The sequence below is a fragment of the Hyaena hyaena genome, unplaced genomic scaffold, assembly GCF_003009895.1.
Source record: "Hyaena hyaena isolate Hyena2069 unplaced genomic scaffold, ASM300989v1 scaffold_29, whole genome shotgun sequence".
NCBI lineage: Eukaryota > Metazoa > Chordata > Mammalia > Carnivora > Hyaenidae > Hyaena > Hyaena hyaena.
The window spans coordinates 1,257,474-1,273,975 of record NW_024080661.1 but is presented as its reverse complement, the minus strand read 5'-3'; the positions used below and the strand labels follow the sequence as shown (position 1 = coordinate 1,273,975).

The window sequence follows — 16,502 nt, the reverse complement described above, 5'->3', positions numbered from 1 at the left end:
AGAAAGAGAGAAAGAGAGAAAGAGAGAAAGAGAGAAAGAGAGAAAGAGAGAAAGAGAGAAAGAAAGAAAGAAAGAAAGAAAGAAAGAAAGAAAGAAAGAAAGAAAGAAAGAAAGAAAGAAAGAAAGGAGGGAGGGAGGGGGGGAGGGAGGAAGGAAGGAAGGAAGGAAGGAAGGAAGGAAGGAAGGAAGGAAGGAAGAAGGCACCAGGCACCTAGTCTTAGGAACACTTGTCACAGAGGCGATTCTACATTTGTCCCTGCAATTACTGTCGCTCTCCCCAACTGGACTTTAGCTCTACAAGGGCAGGGCCTCCGGCCATCTCATTAGCTGCTGCCTGCCCAGCACCGAGGCCTACGCCTGGCACCCCGCAGGCTCTCCACAGATATCTGCTGAACGAAAGACTCCAAGCCCCAGCCACTCTGCAGCTAAGCTCACTCACCTCCTTGTAGCCAAATACAATGCGGCCGTCGTGGTGCAGAGCCGCCTGGAAAGTGAAGCTGCCTCGGTCTTCCCGGCCTTGGAGGTAGACGTGGTCCCACTGAACAATAAAGACCGTCCCTGAGGAGGAGAGCAGAGACCTGGCTGGACTGGAAGCCAGCGCAGGGAGGGGGGCCCGCAGATTCGGTGGCCAGAGTAGGTCTGAGGGTGGTTGGGTGCTCAAGGGACAGTCTGGTGAGAGTAAGAAACAATAAAGCTCTCTGATATTTGTCGTCTCTGCTAAGAGCCAAGCACTTTTCTTTTCTTATCGCATCAGATCCTGCTAGGTCTCAGGTATCTTGTCCTTGCAGATGAGGAAATTCAACACGGGGAAGTGGGGTGGCTGCCTTGCCGTGGGACCGTGGGCAAGTCCCTTGTCCTCTCCGGACTCTGGGCTTTGCTAAAGGGGCTGGACCAAGTGTGCCCTGGAACCAGGGGACTTAAACTCTGAGATCTGGTCTCACCATTGTCAAAGTAAGCGACTGTCGAATTGTCAGAGTAGCCAGGGTTGAAGTTGGCCATCAGGGGCGCCACGTACTGAGTAGCCGTGAGCATTCGGTGGATCGTGTCACCCATGAAGATGAAGCCTGGGGTGCGGACAAATGCAGAGGAATCGCTAGAGAAGCCTGGAGGGCTTGCTTCCTTGTGCAGGAAGGAACAGTGCAGATGGAGCTGGACGAGAATCTTGGACCTCTGTCCCCACCCCCCACCTGCTGGGCTCTGCGTGTGTAAGAACCAGAGAAGGTTCTCCCTGCCTCTCCAGGTGGGCACAAAACTCCCACCTCTCCCTGTCCCTGGGAGAGTGCACAGGAATCAAAGACGGGCTCTTCAGCTCGACAAGAAGTCCGATCCCAAGAACCAGGTTCTCAGTGAAGTCTCCCCCTCTCTCTCATTCACAGACTCAGAAACTCTCAGGGACCACAGGGATTACCCATGCTGGCCTGAGCTGGCCCAGAAGGACACACACACATAAACACACACACACACACACACACACACACACACACACACACTGTTCTTCCTGAGAGAGAGGTCCCAAGAGAGTCCAACGCCGTACCCTTCCCAGTCTATCTATATACACTCTTGTCTCCAATAAACCTTCCCAGGCAGGTCCCTCGTGTTCTGGCTGAGATCTCCAAACCTCCCCCCATCCCACCGACACAGCCTTACCTCCGGTTGCTATGGTGATCTGCCGCAGAGGATGCCCGTAGAAAGGAAAATCAAAGGACAAGACCACTCTCTGCAGGGCATGGGAGAGAGTCAACATGGGCCATGCTGTTGGCCAGGAGGCTGGGGGCCCACACTGTCCCATACTCGTCTGGACAAGGTAGGGGGCAGGAATGTCTAGGGCAAGCCCCCAGGACCAGAAGTGGCCACCTTAACTCTGGATAGCCACCCCGCCCCATGGTTCCCTGGAAAGCATCTCCCAGATCACGGACCTCAGGTCACAACCATGCCCACTGAGCAGGCACAAAGGGTTGGCCCCCAGCCTCCCAGCCCGCGGCGCCGCCAGGAACGGGCATACTCACTGAAGCCTGCCGGTGGGTGTTGGAGAGGATTCTGTGGACCTTCACTTGGCTCTGGTTGGCCTTGGCCACGTCCACCCACAGCTCCCGGCTACGGGGCTCGCTGGGGCCGTACAGACGGGACACGTAGTAGCTGTGGTTGTCCTCCTGTCGCCACCCAAGACAGAGCCCACAGGACGTATGAGAAGCAGGTGGCCGGGAGCCGCCCTCTGCTCCTCTCCCACCACATATGCAAAGTCACAGCCCTCCCCGATACTGGACCTGTGGCCTCGAAGGCTCGTGTAGGCCTGGATGTCCTGGGCTCCCCTTGGTCCCAGACGACAGCTCAGTACCAAGCCCCTGGCCGTGCCCCAACAGCTCTGGCCCCAGCCAACGTCACACCTGCTGTACCCACGCTCAGCCCTGCCGTTCCCAGACAGGCCATGGGGCTTTCCCTGCGGCCCCTGAGTACCTGCAGGCAGAGCTCAGCCTGAGGCATGAGGGAGAGACAGACAGGGCAGCCCCAAACAGAGCTCGTCTTTGGGGAGCCCCCAGACTGAAGGGGAGACCCGGTCCTTGCCCTGGCATTACCCTGCTTAAGGGAAAAGAAAAAAAAAACCTAGATCTTAGAAGCCACCAGCCTAAAGCTGGAGGCAGCCCCTTGATCTTGGGCAGTTGCTAGTCTGATGGAGGAGGTGGTACTTATGCAAATGCAACACACAGACACAGACCCTCAAGCAGAGAGAGAAAGGGTGGCGAAGGGGCAATGGTCCCTTCAAGACATATGTTTAACCTCTGCTATGCGCCCGAGGCGGGTAAGACAAAGAACAAACCAGAACACAGCAGGCTGGGAGTTCAATCTGTAAAGCCCCTTCTGCACAGGGGCATTTAGGGCCAGGACTTTTAAGAGGACGGGAAATAGTTAGCAGAACGGGTGTCAGGGCCAGGGGAGGAGGCCATGTCATGGCATCTCGCCCGTCTGGGGGCACCAGCCAGAGGGGAGGAGAAGGCAGAACAGGCCGGTTCACTAGGCTGCTCCGCAGAGACGGCGCTGCTGACCCGTGAGGAGCCCTGGACGCGGCGGGTCATTAATCAGACTGCCCAGTGGCAGCGGCTGCAGGCACAGCAGAGCAGACCACGTTCTCCCTGCCAACCTGCCAGCTGTCCAGCCAGCCCTTGCCCCCAGGCCCAGCATGAGCAGGGACAGAGGGATGCCTGTTCTCTCCACCCGCCAAGACGCAGACTCTGCTCTTCTGACAAGTGACATGCTCTGGGGACCTGGGGTCAGGGCAGGGTGGGGGGAAGACGAGCGGAAGCAACATGGTGTGGCAGGGAGGGGGCCAGAAGGAAGGCTGGTTCCTTCCCCCCAGCCTCCAGCCTGCCCCACCCACCCACCCACCCTCAGTATGGCTGTCAAACAAATATAAAACACGTGCGAGGCCACCTCACTCTGCCCACAAGCCATCTGGGGCTCCCACCGTCCTCCAGACAAAACCCAAACCTCGGCCTGACATGTGGGGTCTCATCAGAGGCACCTCCACTTTCTCTAGCGCCGCTGCACTTGCCTCCTCTCATCCCCAGTGCATCCTTGTGTGCCCGCTCTCCAGATCAGATCCCCCTGACAGTCTCAGGCCACCAGTGGTCACTCACGCCTTTGCACATGCCCACCCTCCTGCTTGGAGCAGCCTTCCTTGAGTTCTCTCCCTGGCAGATTCCCACTTCTTCAATGCTCGGCTTAAACCATCACCTTCTCATTGATCCTCTCCCCCTCCTTGCCCAGTGAGGACATCCATCCTTTGCAAATAGCCGCCGCCATCCACGGCTCCAAGGGAGTTCTCAGGAGGCGACTCAGGTGTGCTATGCATGAGTCGCATGGACTCAGCCTTGTTGGATTTCTGGTGTTATTCATGAGACCATCTGAGGGGCACACCCTGATGCCCCTAGCCCTGGGGTAAGGGCAAGTGCTCACGCAGTGAGGCTACCCCCCACTGCTGCCAGTGATCGACCCTGGGAACCCAGAGGGTGTCCAGAGGAGGAAGCGCAGCATCCTAGCTCTGCCTGTGGGCACTGAAGCAACAGTGTTGAGGCCCAGAACTCACAGCCTCCCTTCGGAAAGCAGCTCCTTCCGTTTCTGCTTCTTACACCCACTCCCCAGGAGATCAGAAGCCACATCTTTTCCTCCTGCATCTTCATCTCTTCTAGCTCCACTTATCTCTAATGAGGATTCCCATCATGACCAAGAAAAAACAAAAAACAAAAAACAAAAAACAAACAAAAAAAAGACACCAAAAAACCAAACAAACAAAAAAAACCCCAGAAAACAACAACAGCAGCCAAAAATCACCTGCCAAAAAGCAAAGCTCTAAGCACAGCAACTTATGCAGAGATGTACCCAGAAGACGAGTTCAATGGCCTCCAGCCTGCTTCCTGGGACTCACATGTGAGCAGTTTTTACTCCACCTCAAAGCAAAAAGGGAGGGGGACCTGAATAACACTACACTGGACGGTCTGAAGGATCCCAACTCTGAAGCCAGTTTAGGGTCAGCTATGACCACCTGACACAGCTATGCCTCCAGCCTGCATTTCCCTCCACTTAGTGCAGACAAGAAAGTGGTTTCTTAAAGGGCATCAGTTTGCCTAAAGGTTTGCCTGCTGGAAGAAAGAAATTCAAGTTTAGATAATACCATTCAGCCCATCATTTAAATGTCTGCTCCCTCCACCCCAAACTATAACCACTGACAGGCAGGTGAAGCTGTCTCTGCACCCACGACTGAAGATCCTTACATCCTCAGTGCTGGAGACATGTTTACTAAGGTGGGGGCATCCCTGTGCCAGGAGCCCAGACCCCTTCCTTTTGCCTTGTGCCTGGCACTGGGTCAAAATTTTGGAAATAAACCCAGCTCCCTAATTCCGGGGCTGTCTTTACGGGTAAGAGGGAGATGAGTGGCCCAAGTGAGCGAAGCAGTGTCTGGATGGCACATTAGTCCCTTTGCATGCCCTCCAGGCTTGTGACCTACAACATAATGGTATATTCAAGTCCCAACCCCTGGTAACCTAGGAATAAGACCTTATTTGGAAGTAGAATCTTTGCAAACATAATGAAGTTAAGATGAGATCAGACTGGGGGACATCTGGGTGGCTCAGTCGGTGGATTGTCCAACTCTTGGTTTCGGCTCAGGTCATGTCTCACAGTTCGTGGGTTCGAGCCCCACATAGGGCTCCACGCTGACAGTACAGAGTCTGCTTGGGATTCTCTCTCTCCCTCTCTCTTTCTGCCCCTCCCTTGCTCGTGCCCTCTAAATAAATAAATAAACTTAAAAAAAAAAAGATGATGTCCGACTGGATTAGGGTGGGTGTCCTTGTAAAAGAGAGAGAGATTTGTATACAGACACACAGAGAAACAGGGAAGAAGGCCATGTAATGAGAGGCAGAGATTGGGTTGATGTAGCTGACGAGCCAAGGAACACAGAGGAGAGCCAGGAGCCCAGAGGCTAGGAGTAGGTAAGGCAGGGCTCTCCCCTCCAGTCTTCAGAGGGAGCATGGCCCCTCTGACACTATGATTTCAGACTCCCAGCATCCTAAACTGTGACAGAATAGATTTCTGTTGCCTTAAACCATGAAGTTTGTGGTAATGTGTTACAGCATTTCTAGGAAACTGATGCCCAAAGATATATGTTGCTGTGGCTCAAGTAGGGCAACCCTGAGTTGTCTCCCCCTTCCATGTTATCGCTCTGCCTAGAACATTCTATGGCTCCCCAGCTGTATCAGAATGAAGGCCACGCTCCTTACCATGACCTACAAGGCCCTGTAGGGCAGACTCTGGACATGCCTATCCAATGTCTACTCCCTCCTCTTCTTTGTTAACAGAACATCGGACCTCTAGCAAGCAGCAATGTAGCCGGCTAAAAAACCTCATTCCCTGGATGTGTTAAGGGTTACCACGTGACACAGGCTGGCTAATAAGTGAAGATTCTCGTGCAGGTCACATTGGACTGCTTGTCCCTCTTGCCTTTGCCCTTCTCCTTATTCCTGCCTGGAATGTAGATATGACGGCTGGAGCTTCAACAGCCATCTTGTGCAGCTAAGGACAAGAGCCACCTAAGGATGGTGAAGCAGTGAGCTGGATGGACCCAATGATATGCTGGAGGGATCTTCATTCAGCCCTCTGTGACACAAAAAGACAAATCCTTCCTGATACGTGGTTGTCTGGCTCCCAGCCAGCACCCCCGTGTCCTTCGCACCCACCGTGTGCTTCAGCCCCGCTGAGCTGCTTCAGTTCTTGAAATTACCAAGGGTTGTCTGTCTCAGGGCCTTGGCACCTCTTGTACCTCCAAACCTCTTTCCCACTCCTGAGTCCTCCTTTTCCTTCAGGCCTCAAGTCAACAATCACTAGCTCAGAGCACCTCCCTGATGCCCCCGTTACCCATCCCGCCCTGGATCTCTCCCTCTCCATATGTTGCTCACTTGGGATGATTTACTTGGTTATCAGACTTCTTATCCTCACACTACCTTTCCCGCACAGGTGAGCTCTGCCTTTACCTACGATGGTTAAGCACAGAGTATATGCTTAATTGAAGGATGTGCTGACGAGTGAATGGTCCCCAAGCAGAGCCCTTCGAAGTCCTGTTTATCCTGTTTTATTGCTACCACCATGCATTCTGGTGACCAGAAGGGGATCGTGTCACCCAACAAAGCAGGGCAGCACCGGACAGGGAACAGACACTCACAGGTCTCCGGGGGAGTCAACCAGATGCAGTGCCCACCTCGGAACCTGGGCAGACCTGTGTTTAAAAGCGCTGCTTGGAGGCTTGGAGAAGGGTCTGGTTTCCACCACCTCCTTCCTGGGACTCCCCCAGTGAGAGCTTTTGCCAAATCCCCAAGCGTCAGACACGGGGGCCCTGGGCAGAAGCCACGCTCTGCTGTCAGGAAGCGCAAACAGATGCAGACATGTCTCTGCTGCCTCAGCTAAGACAGCGGAGGGTGGGGTGACTGGGGACACGTCTCACTGGCCCCATCTGAAACCGGGGCAGCCACACTCAGTGACAATGGCTTTTCCTCTGTTGTTTCTCGGGTCTTTAAGTAACTGCCCCACTGGAAGGTGACATGGGCCACTTTTCAGTCATGGCTTAAAATTTCTCACATCAGAAGGACCAGCGTGGGTCCTTTATGGGCCACAGAGCTTAGGGGACCGTGTCATGCTCATCTCCTCACCCCTAGCACCGACCTAGTGCCGGGCTTGGCGCCTGGCATAAGGCAGGGGTCAGGATCTGCCTGCCGAATTAGCTCGGTCACAAGGATCCTGCAGCCGCTGGGGCGGGAGGCCGTGCTGAGGCTGTGCGGTTTGGTGACGAGGACAGCATCCTCCCTCGGCACCAGCGGCAGATGATACAAAAGCCATGTGTGAAGGAAACAGCTGCTTCCTCTGGGAATCCGAGTCTATGGAAAGCGTTCTGTAGCTGGGGCATCCTGCACACAGGAGGGAGCTCCCTGACTCCTCAAGCTCTTCTCTGAGGAAGTGAAAGTAGCTGGGGAGACGCTTCTGGAGCAAGGAAGGGGAACCCTGGCTCCACCAGCTAAGACACACAGGAGCGGGGTGTCCACCACGGCAGCAAGGGTAGTGCTGTGTCATCAGAGTGCTAAGGAGAAGGAAGACCTCACACGCATCTGGCTTCAATAAATATATGCTGGACGAGTGAAAAAGAGACAAGAATTGGGGCGTCTGGGTGGCTCAGTCGGTTAAGTGTCCGACTTCGGCTCCTGTCATGATCTCACGGTTCTTGGGTTTGAGCCCCGCGTTGGGCTCTGTGCTGACAGCTCAGAGCCTGTAGCCTGCTTCAGATCCTGTGTGTGTCTCTCTCTTTGACCCTCCCTTGCTCGCACTCCATGCCTCTCTCTCCGCAAAATAAAAAAAATAAATAAAAACATTTAAAAGAGGGAGAGGGAGAGAGACAAAAATTGAGGTGAGCCTGGAGAGACTCCCTGGTCTCTGACTGGTTTCTAGGTCTCTGAGGTCAGACTGTCCGTTTTCTCCAGCCTTTGGATCCCATGATAGGTCTCTACCCTTCGCTAAATATATAATACTTTTTGAAAGAGAGCAAGCGCATGCCAGAGAGCAAGCAGAGAAGAGGCAAAGTAGAGGGAGGGAGAGAATCCCAAGCAGGCTCCACACCCAGCACAGAGCCTGATGTGGGGCTCGATCCCAAGACCCTACAATCATGACCTGAGCCAAGATCAAGAGTCTGACGCTCAACCAACTGAGCCACCCAGATGCCCCTCTACCCCCTCACTATAAACCTTTCTCCTGACACAGTTCAAATAGTTCCTCTGAACCAAAAGGGCACCAACTATAAGAGTCTTGCTCATGGGGTGATCCGAAGGTCTTCCAGGGAGACCCCAGACAGTCCTTCACCAGCACAGTGAGACTATGAAGGGGAAGAAAGAAGTGAGAAGCCCAGTTTCTCAGAGAATTTTCCCTGACGACACACAGGCCGCCATGTTTTTCTTCTACAAAGCCAATCACTGCCGGCTTCTTGACTGACTACAGAGGGGAAGAGTCAGTGTGAAATTCCCCAACCTTGGAGGCATTTCTCATTTTCCACTGGAGGACTCTGTTCCATGCTGCCGCCAGCACCAGCATGTAGGAAGTTCACTCATGACAGCGTCAGATGAATGTTTCCCAATAACCATTCTCCCCTTCCTTTAGAAGCAGAACTTTCCGGGGTTTTTTAATGTTTATATTTTATTATTTTGAGAGAGAGAGACAGCATCTGAGCAGGTGGTGAGACGGGGGGTGGCGGGGGGGGGGAAGGGAGAAAGCCAAGCAGGCTCTTCGATGTCAGCACAGAGCCCAATGTGGGGCTTGACCTCATGAATCATGAGATCATGACCTGAGCCAAAATCAAGAGTTGGACATGTAAAGGACTGAGCCGCCCAGGTGCTTCCCTCCCAATTTTCTTAAGGCAATATGGCCACCCACCTAAGACTACATTTCCCAGCTCTCCTTCCATTGACAATGTCTGGCCAATGGAAGACCGAGAGGATGAAAGGGGAGCCATCTTGGACCACAGCATAGAAGACATATGTTACAGAGGGGAGAACAGCAAGATAGAGGAAAGCTGGGTCCCCAACACCCTGGAGCCGCTACATCTACCCCTGCTTTCTTATACTCACACTACTACCTGTGGGAGAAGAATACACTATTGTGCCCAAGTCCCTCATCAGTTGAGCATTTAAAATGCCTGAATCTGTATCCTAATTAATATAAACAAGGTCCTAAGCAGTCTCCTCAGGCAAGTTAAACTGCAGGCTTCTTCACTGTAATCCACATACACGTGTCTCTTAAAAAGGATTTAGAGGCTGTGCCTGGCAGTGAACTTGCCCCAGGCAGGGGGCAATCAGGATCCAATCAGGATCATCAGGGACTTGCGGTGTGTGGGGAAGTTTCACCACCCCTGAGGGCGGCCCTCCAACACTGTGGACCACAGGCTAGAAGCCATGACAGTGGTGGCCTGACGTTACAGAGGGTCGGGGGCATAGCCTGAGCCAGACGACTTGGCAAGTCCACCAAAGAGAACCATTTCCTTGAAATGCCTGCAAGAAGCCGGCTCCATGATCCACATTCATTCTGGGAGGCAGCATGATGTGGATTTCAAACATTTTTGGTCACGAAATCCTTTCTTCCAATTAATCTTCCATGCACGCTTAATACATAAATCACATCAAAGTACAGCCATTCTAGGGGGAAGGAAAGAAGGGCCCAGAGCCCAGTCTGCTGTGTTACTTTCTTCTCCCCCACCCTCCTTTCCATCCAGCTCATGCAGGAAACACCTCTGTGAACCCTTAGGGTTCCACGGGGTGCACTTTGAAAACCACCGCTCTAGGATCAAGTGCAGGGTCTGTGGAGTCAGACAGACCCACATTCAAAAGCTGGCTCCACTACACAGTAGTTGGTGCCAAGCCTTCCTCCCCTCTCTGAGCTTCAGTCCCTGTCAGTAACCTCACTCACAGAGTTCTTGAAAGGATTAGACAAAACATAGCAATGTAAAGCTCTTAGCCCAGTGCCTGGTCCACAGTAGGTGTTTGCTAAGTAGGAGCTATTACGATGATTTTGCGGGACCTTTCCAAGAAACGTTTTGATTGTGGAGGCTGCCTCTCAAAACCGACCCCAGCTCCATCCTAAACGTCTGCTGTGACAATGTCTCCTCTGCCTCAATTATTCATGCCTGGAGCCCGCCAGGCACTTCATTTCTGACAGCGGGGCAGCATTTACCTTGGCTGAGCTCAAGACGTTTCTGGACAGGAGCTCCGGCTAAGCTGTCACCGTTGACCCATCAACTGCCAGCCAACTGGCAGGTGAAAATGCTGGGGCAGGCAACCAAGGGCACCCTGCGGAGCCTGCGGGAGAGGCCTGGCCAGCCAGGCTTGTCGGGATGGGGCTCCAGGCAGCTGGGCCCAACCCAGGAGGTGCTGGTGGGATTACTGGGGGGAGGGGGCATCCCATTCGCTGCCCCCACTATTCCACGAAGCCGTATAAGACCAATAGAGTGTTTTTTCCTAGATCCCTGCTACTCAAACTATGCCCCAGGGACCAGCAGCATTTGCATTTCCTGGGAGCACACTGGAAATGCAGAATCCTAGGCCCCAATCCCAAGCCTGCTGGGTCAAAATCCGAATTTGAACAAGCTTCTCAGGGGATCCTTTGGCACAATAAAGCTGAAAAGCACCGGTCTGGAAGCACCCCCTGTCTGGACTAGTACGCCATGCATTCTCTACAGTGAGACAGTGGTTAAGTCCTTGGGCTCCAGAGGCAGAAAGACCTGGGTTCTTGTCCTGGCTCTGTCACTCACGAGCTGTGCGACCTTGGGCAAGCATTTTGCCTCTCTGTTCCAAGACAGTATTAGAAACATTTGCCTCCTGGGCAGTAGGAGGGTGAACGAAACGTAAGGCCATAGAATGAGGTCTGCTCTCAGGAAGGGCTCCTATAACATTGCCTGTTATTGTTATTTTCCCTTACCTCATGTACCCACCTAATAACCCCTATTTGCCCTTTGGAGGTTGAAATAAACCCACACAGAACGCTTGTCACCACAGAAGTGCAGAAAGCACTGGAAAGGGAGGGACCCAGGCCAGACAAAGGGGCACTGGCGTCAGCACTGAGGGCCGAGGGTAAAGAGGTGTCAGGATGGATGAGGCTGACCCAGGAAGGCCCTGGAAGTGGGGGGCTGTACCAGACTCAGAAACCGGGTATGGGCCAGCTTTCTAGACAAATCATTTCTTTAATGTCTCCAACGCTTCATGGAAATAGACGAATCATCTTATCCTGGCTCTGACTCAACATGTGGGCTTTTTGGAGGAGTATCAGCCAACCCAAGATTTTGACAGCATAAATATATATCATATAACCACAGAGAATTAGGACAAGGAAAAACGAAAGCAAAAACAGACTCCCCCCCTCCCTCATCTGTCCCATGCTGGCATAGCTCCTTCTAGTCTCTTCTGTGTGTATATAATTTCACATGGTTATAATCCTGCCGATCATCCATTTCCGTGGCCTGCTTCCCCCGGCCTCATGAATATCTAAAGCAGTTTTTGATGTTGAACATGATCTTTTCACCATCATTTATAGCAGCTCCCTGGCCATCTACTCAGAAGAAAACCCACAATTTTCCTATTTCTCTTTTGGGGGGCATTTTGGTAGCTTCTAATTCTTATGCTCTCATAAATACCCCTGTGATGAATTCATCTTTTTAATGTTTATTTATTTATTTTGAGAGAAAGCGCACAGGGAAGGGGCAGAGAGAGATGGAGAGAGAATCCCAAGAAGGCTCCGTATTGTCAGCACAGAGCCCGACGTGGGGTTCGAACTCACAAACTGCAAGATCATGACCTGAGCTGAAGTCAGGACACTTAACCGACTGAGCCACCCGGGTGCCCCTCCTGTGATGAATTTAGTGAGGTACTTTCCAAATCCAGGATTGATTCCTCTGCTTTAAAGCTTTTGGCACAAAGCAGTACTTCTCAAACCTTGATGTGCATACAAATCGCCCGAGAATCAAATTCTGATTCCACAGGGCCTAACCTTCTGCCTTTCTTTCTTTCTTTCTTCTTTCTTCTTTCTTCTTTCTTCTTTCTTCTTTCTTCTTTCTTTTCTTCCTTCCTTCCTTCCTTCCTTCCTTCCTTCCTTCCTTCCTTCCTTCCTTTCCTTCCCTTTCTTTCTTTCTTTCTTTCCTTTCTTTCTTCTTTCTTTCTCTTTCTTTCTTTCTTTCTTTCTTTCTTTCTTTCTTTCTTTCTTTCTTTCTTTCTTTCCTCCTTCCTTCCTTCTTTCCTTCCTTCCTTTAATAATCTACACCTAACGTGGGGCTCAAACTGACAACCCCAAGGCCAAGAGTCGCATGATTCACTAACTGCGCCAGCCAGGCGCCCCTGAGCTTCTGCATTCCTAATGGGCTCCCAGGTGCTGCTGCTGCTGGTCCCCACCACACTTTGACCAGTGAGGACATGAGGCAAAGCACCTGAAGTTTCAAGGGCAGCAAATCCTCCTTTGTTGCTAGCATACTAGCTTTCCAGTTCCAGGTAAGATCTGGGGGAAAAGCGCTACCTTTTCCACTCCCCCCACCCCCCCCTCTGGTTAACCTTCTCAAGAAATTAACTCACCCAATTTTTTTTTATAGTAATACATGTACTTCTTTATTAAAGCATTAAATTATAAAATCTAATAGCAAATCTAATAACTACTGTAATTTAAAGTAGCAATAAGCAAAAATGATATTTTGAGATATCTGAACTCCCCCAATTTTTATAACAATTCCATAAGCCATTCTCAGTCCCATCTTATAGATGAGGAAACTGAGGGGGCGCCAGAGTGGCTCAGTCGGTTAAGCGTCTCATGAGTTTGAGAGCCTGCTTCAGATTCTGTGTCTCCCTCTCTCTCTGCCCCTGCCCCACTCGCGCTCTGCTTCTCTCTCTCTCAGAAACAAATAAATGTTTAAAAAAAAAAAAAGTTTTTAATAGATGAGGAAACTGAGGTTTAGAGCGATGATGTGGCAAGGGTACCTAGGATGTACTGTCCCTGGGACCACTGCAGGGTGACCAGCCACCCTAGTTCACCTGGTGCTGGGAGCTCCCAGGCTGCTGAATGTTCATGGCTAAAACCAAGACCATTCTGGGAAAACCAAGATGACTGGTCACCTGGACCAGAGCCTAATTCAGAGTCAGCTGATGTTTATCATTCCTGACCCTGCGCCAGACTCTTAATGTAGATCCCTGTAGAACACCTTTGCAATTACATTTAGACAATAGCCTCCCCATCTGACAATGAAGAGAGGTTAACAAATTTGCTGAAGACAAAAAGACAACCCAATTAAAAAATGGGCAAAGGGGCGCCTGGGTGGCTTAGTCGGTTAAGCGTCCGACTTTCGCTTAGGTCATGATCTCACGGTTCGTGGGTTCGAGCCCCGCGTCGGGCTCTGTGCTGACTGCCAGCTCAGAGCCTGGAGCCTGTTTCAGTCTGCGACCCCCTCTCTCTCTGACCCTCCCCTGCTCATGCTGTCTCTCTCTCTCCTAGAAATAAATAAAAAATATTAAAAAAAAAATGGGCAAAGCAGGGGCGCCTGGGTGGCTCAGTCGGTTAAGGGGCCGGCTCTCGGTTTCAGCTCAAGTCGTGATCTCATGGTTCATTGGGTGCGAGCCCCTTGTTGGGCTGTGGGCTGACAGCATGGAGCCTGCTTGGGATTCTCTCTCCCTCTCTCTGCCCTTCTCCCGCTTGTGCCTGTGCACGCACTTGCACGCAAATGCTCTCTCTCTCTCAAAATAAATAAATAAACTTTTAAAAATAAAGAAATAATTTTTAAAAAATGGGCAAAGTGCCAAAGGATTTAAGCAGACATTTTTCTGAAGAAGATATACACGTGGGCAACAAGCACATGAAAAGGTGCTTAACATCATTAGTCATTCAGGAAACACAAAGCAAAACCACAATGAGATACCACCTCTTACATCCCCTAGGATATTACAATTAATAAAAGAAAGAAAGAAATAACAAGTGTTAGCAAGGATGTGGAGACTTTGAAACGTCATACATTGCTGGTGGGAATGTAAAATGGCTCAGCTACTATGGAAAATGATTTGGAGGTTCCTCAAAAAGTTAAACGTAGAATTACCATTCAACCAGCAATTCTGCTTCTAGGTATGTGGCCCAAATAGTTGTAAACAGGTCCTCAAAAAATACATGGACACATGTTCACAGCAGCACTATTCACAGCAGCCGAATGGCAGAAATAGCTCAAGTGTCTATCAACAAATGAAAGAATTAACAAATTATGGCATATCTGTACAATGGAATATTATTCTGCCATAAAATAGATGAGACTTGAAAACATGGTAGGTGAAAGAAACCAGACACAAAAGGTCATATTATATGATTTCACTTATACGTGAAACATCCAGAATAGGTAAATCCATAGAAACAGAACACAGATTGGTGGTTGGGAAGGAATAGAAGGGAAAGGGTTTAAATGGTACCATGTCTCCTTTGGGGTGATGGAAATGTTCAGGAGCTAGATGCACAACATTGTGAACATATTAAATGCACTTCACTTAAAAAGGGTTAATTTTATGTTATGTAAATCTCACCTCGACAAGAAGAAAAGAAACCAACCAACCAATCTATCTAAGGGAAAGGAAAAGGGCCAACAACCTTTGTAGGAGATGGATGTCCTGGGGCTCAGTAACCAGGATTGGTCCTTGGCATCCTTACTGAGTCCGGAAGCGAGTGGGGGAGGGGAGATGACAGGATCAGAGAACTCATCACGTGCCTCGAATTTTTGCTCTGAAATTCACCCTTTGAGATCAGTATCTACCACCCCATTTGGGAAATCTGAAGCCAGCAGGCGTTTACTGGGGCTCCCAATGCCGGGGTTCATTAACTGAGGGCTTAAGCATCCAGCCCAGGGTCAGGCAGCTGGTACGTTCCAGGACCAAGATCAAGGGCCAGGACTGCTAGACTGCTTCCACAGTGCTGGAGATGGGACATCTGGGCTCCACGCAGCCCCTCCCCAAACACTCCTTCTTCATACAAAATCTCTATTTTTTTTAATGTTTATTTATTTTTGAGAGAGAGAGCATGAGCAGGGGAGGGTCAGAGAGAGAGGGAGACACAGAATCTGAAGCAAGCTCCAGGCTCTGAGCTGTCAGCACAGAGCCTGACATGGGGCTTGAACTCACAGACCATGAGATCATGACCTGAACCAAAGTCGGACGCTTAACTGAGCCACCCAAACGCCCCTATCCTACAAAATCTCTTATCTTCTCTCTTCATGACCTTCCCCTCCCTCCACCCACCTCACACACCACTCCCAGAGTTCTCCCAGTACTGGCCTCCTCACCTCATCCCCTCTCCTGACCCCCCACAGTGTGGTCCTTCCGTGAGCACTGCTTGCTCTTCAGGCGTCTGTGCTAGAAGTCTGTCTGTGCCGTCTCCTCCAGGCCCTTCGATCTGGGGAGGAGGCCTTCTAGGAGTCTCCTTTTGGGAACTCCATCCTTTCTATTACAAGAAAACCTCCAAATCTGAATGTTCTCAAGCTCAGTTCTTCCCAAACTCTGGCCTAGCTCTGCAACACAGAACCAAGAAAACCTTGCACAAGGACTGGAAATCCCCAGGCTGGAAAAGGAACTTTGTCCAAGGCCTCCCCTTTCCAGCCTCTCGGAGTAAACCGTGCCACAAGCCAGGGTCTCTGACTTAGCACGATGTCTCCCTCACCCCCCACCCCACAGGTCCCGGTGTTCCAGGGCCTCAGAATTGGTCTTGGTGGAAAATCTACGGAAAGCCTGGTCCAGACAAGAGTCCGATTTCTGCCGGGACATGGTGATAGCATGGGCGTGGGAATAAAATCTAAGGAGAGGGCTCTGGTCAGAGGCCTTGGAGCTGCCGGCTCACCCTGGGAAGTGCTGGCTGGAGGCCTCAAGGCCTCTAAGAGAGAAGGTCTGACTTGGAGGGAGCATTGTGGGGAGGTGGCCAGGCTGGGGTGCTGGGCAGAAGGGACGGAGCAGAGGACTCCCGCCAGGGAGGCTGGGCAGAGGGACTGGATGGGAGCGCTGGCTAGAGGTCTGGGCACGGATCTGGGGAGAAGGGGTTGGGCCAGAGGGGACAAGACAGGAAGATGGGCAGAGACCCTGAGCAAGAAGGGAAGCCCACGGCCAGGAGGGTGTCCTGAGGAACAACGAAGGAAGATGAGAGGCCTCTGGGGTGGCTGTGGGGAGCAGCAAAGGGAGTGGAAGCCCCCCCACCAGGTCCCTGGCCCCTTGATATGGCCCCAGAGCAGAGGCAGGAAGCAGGCTGTGATACAGACAAAGAGCAGAAATGCTTTCCTGTCGAGACTCAAGAAAACCTCTGAAACAAACCCAACCAAATCAGCTGACATAGCTTCTTCCTAGCACTCCCCTCTTGCCCAGCCCTTTGCCACCCAGCCATTGTCTAGATCGGGTCTCCTCTGGCCAAGCAGATCCCAGTTCTCAGAGTCACTG

General features: G+C 51.5%; 1 protein-coding gene across 2 annotated transcripts in view; it reads right to left on the bottom strand.

Annotated features, from left to right (window-relative positions):
- PLXDC1 (plexin domain containing 1) overlaps window positions 1-16,502 on the bottom strand; it is a 62,708-nt gene that overhangs the window by 31,008 nt on the left and 15,198 nt on the right. For both annotated transcript variants that reach the window (XM_039227953.1, XM_039227954.1), the window contains exons 3-6: window positions 2,007-2,150; window positions 1,648-1,717; window positions 942-1,064; window positions 440-558 (exon numbers count right to left, since the gene is read on the bottom strand). In XM_039227953.1, coding sequence (XP_039083884.1) covers window positions 440-558; window positions 942-1,064; window positions 1,648-1,717; window positions 2,007-2,150 — 456 coding nt within the window. The remainder of the gene's footprint in view (window positions 1-439; window positions 559-941; window positions 1,065-1,647; window positions 1,718-2,006; window positions 2,151-16,502) is intronic.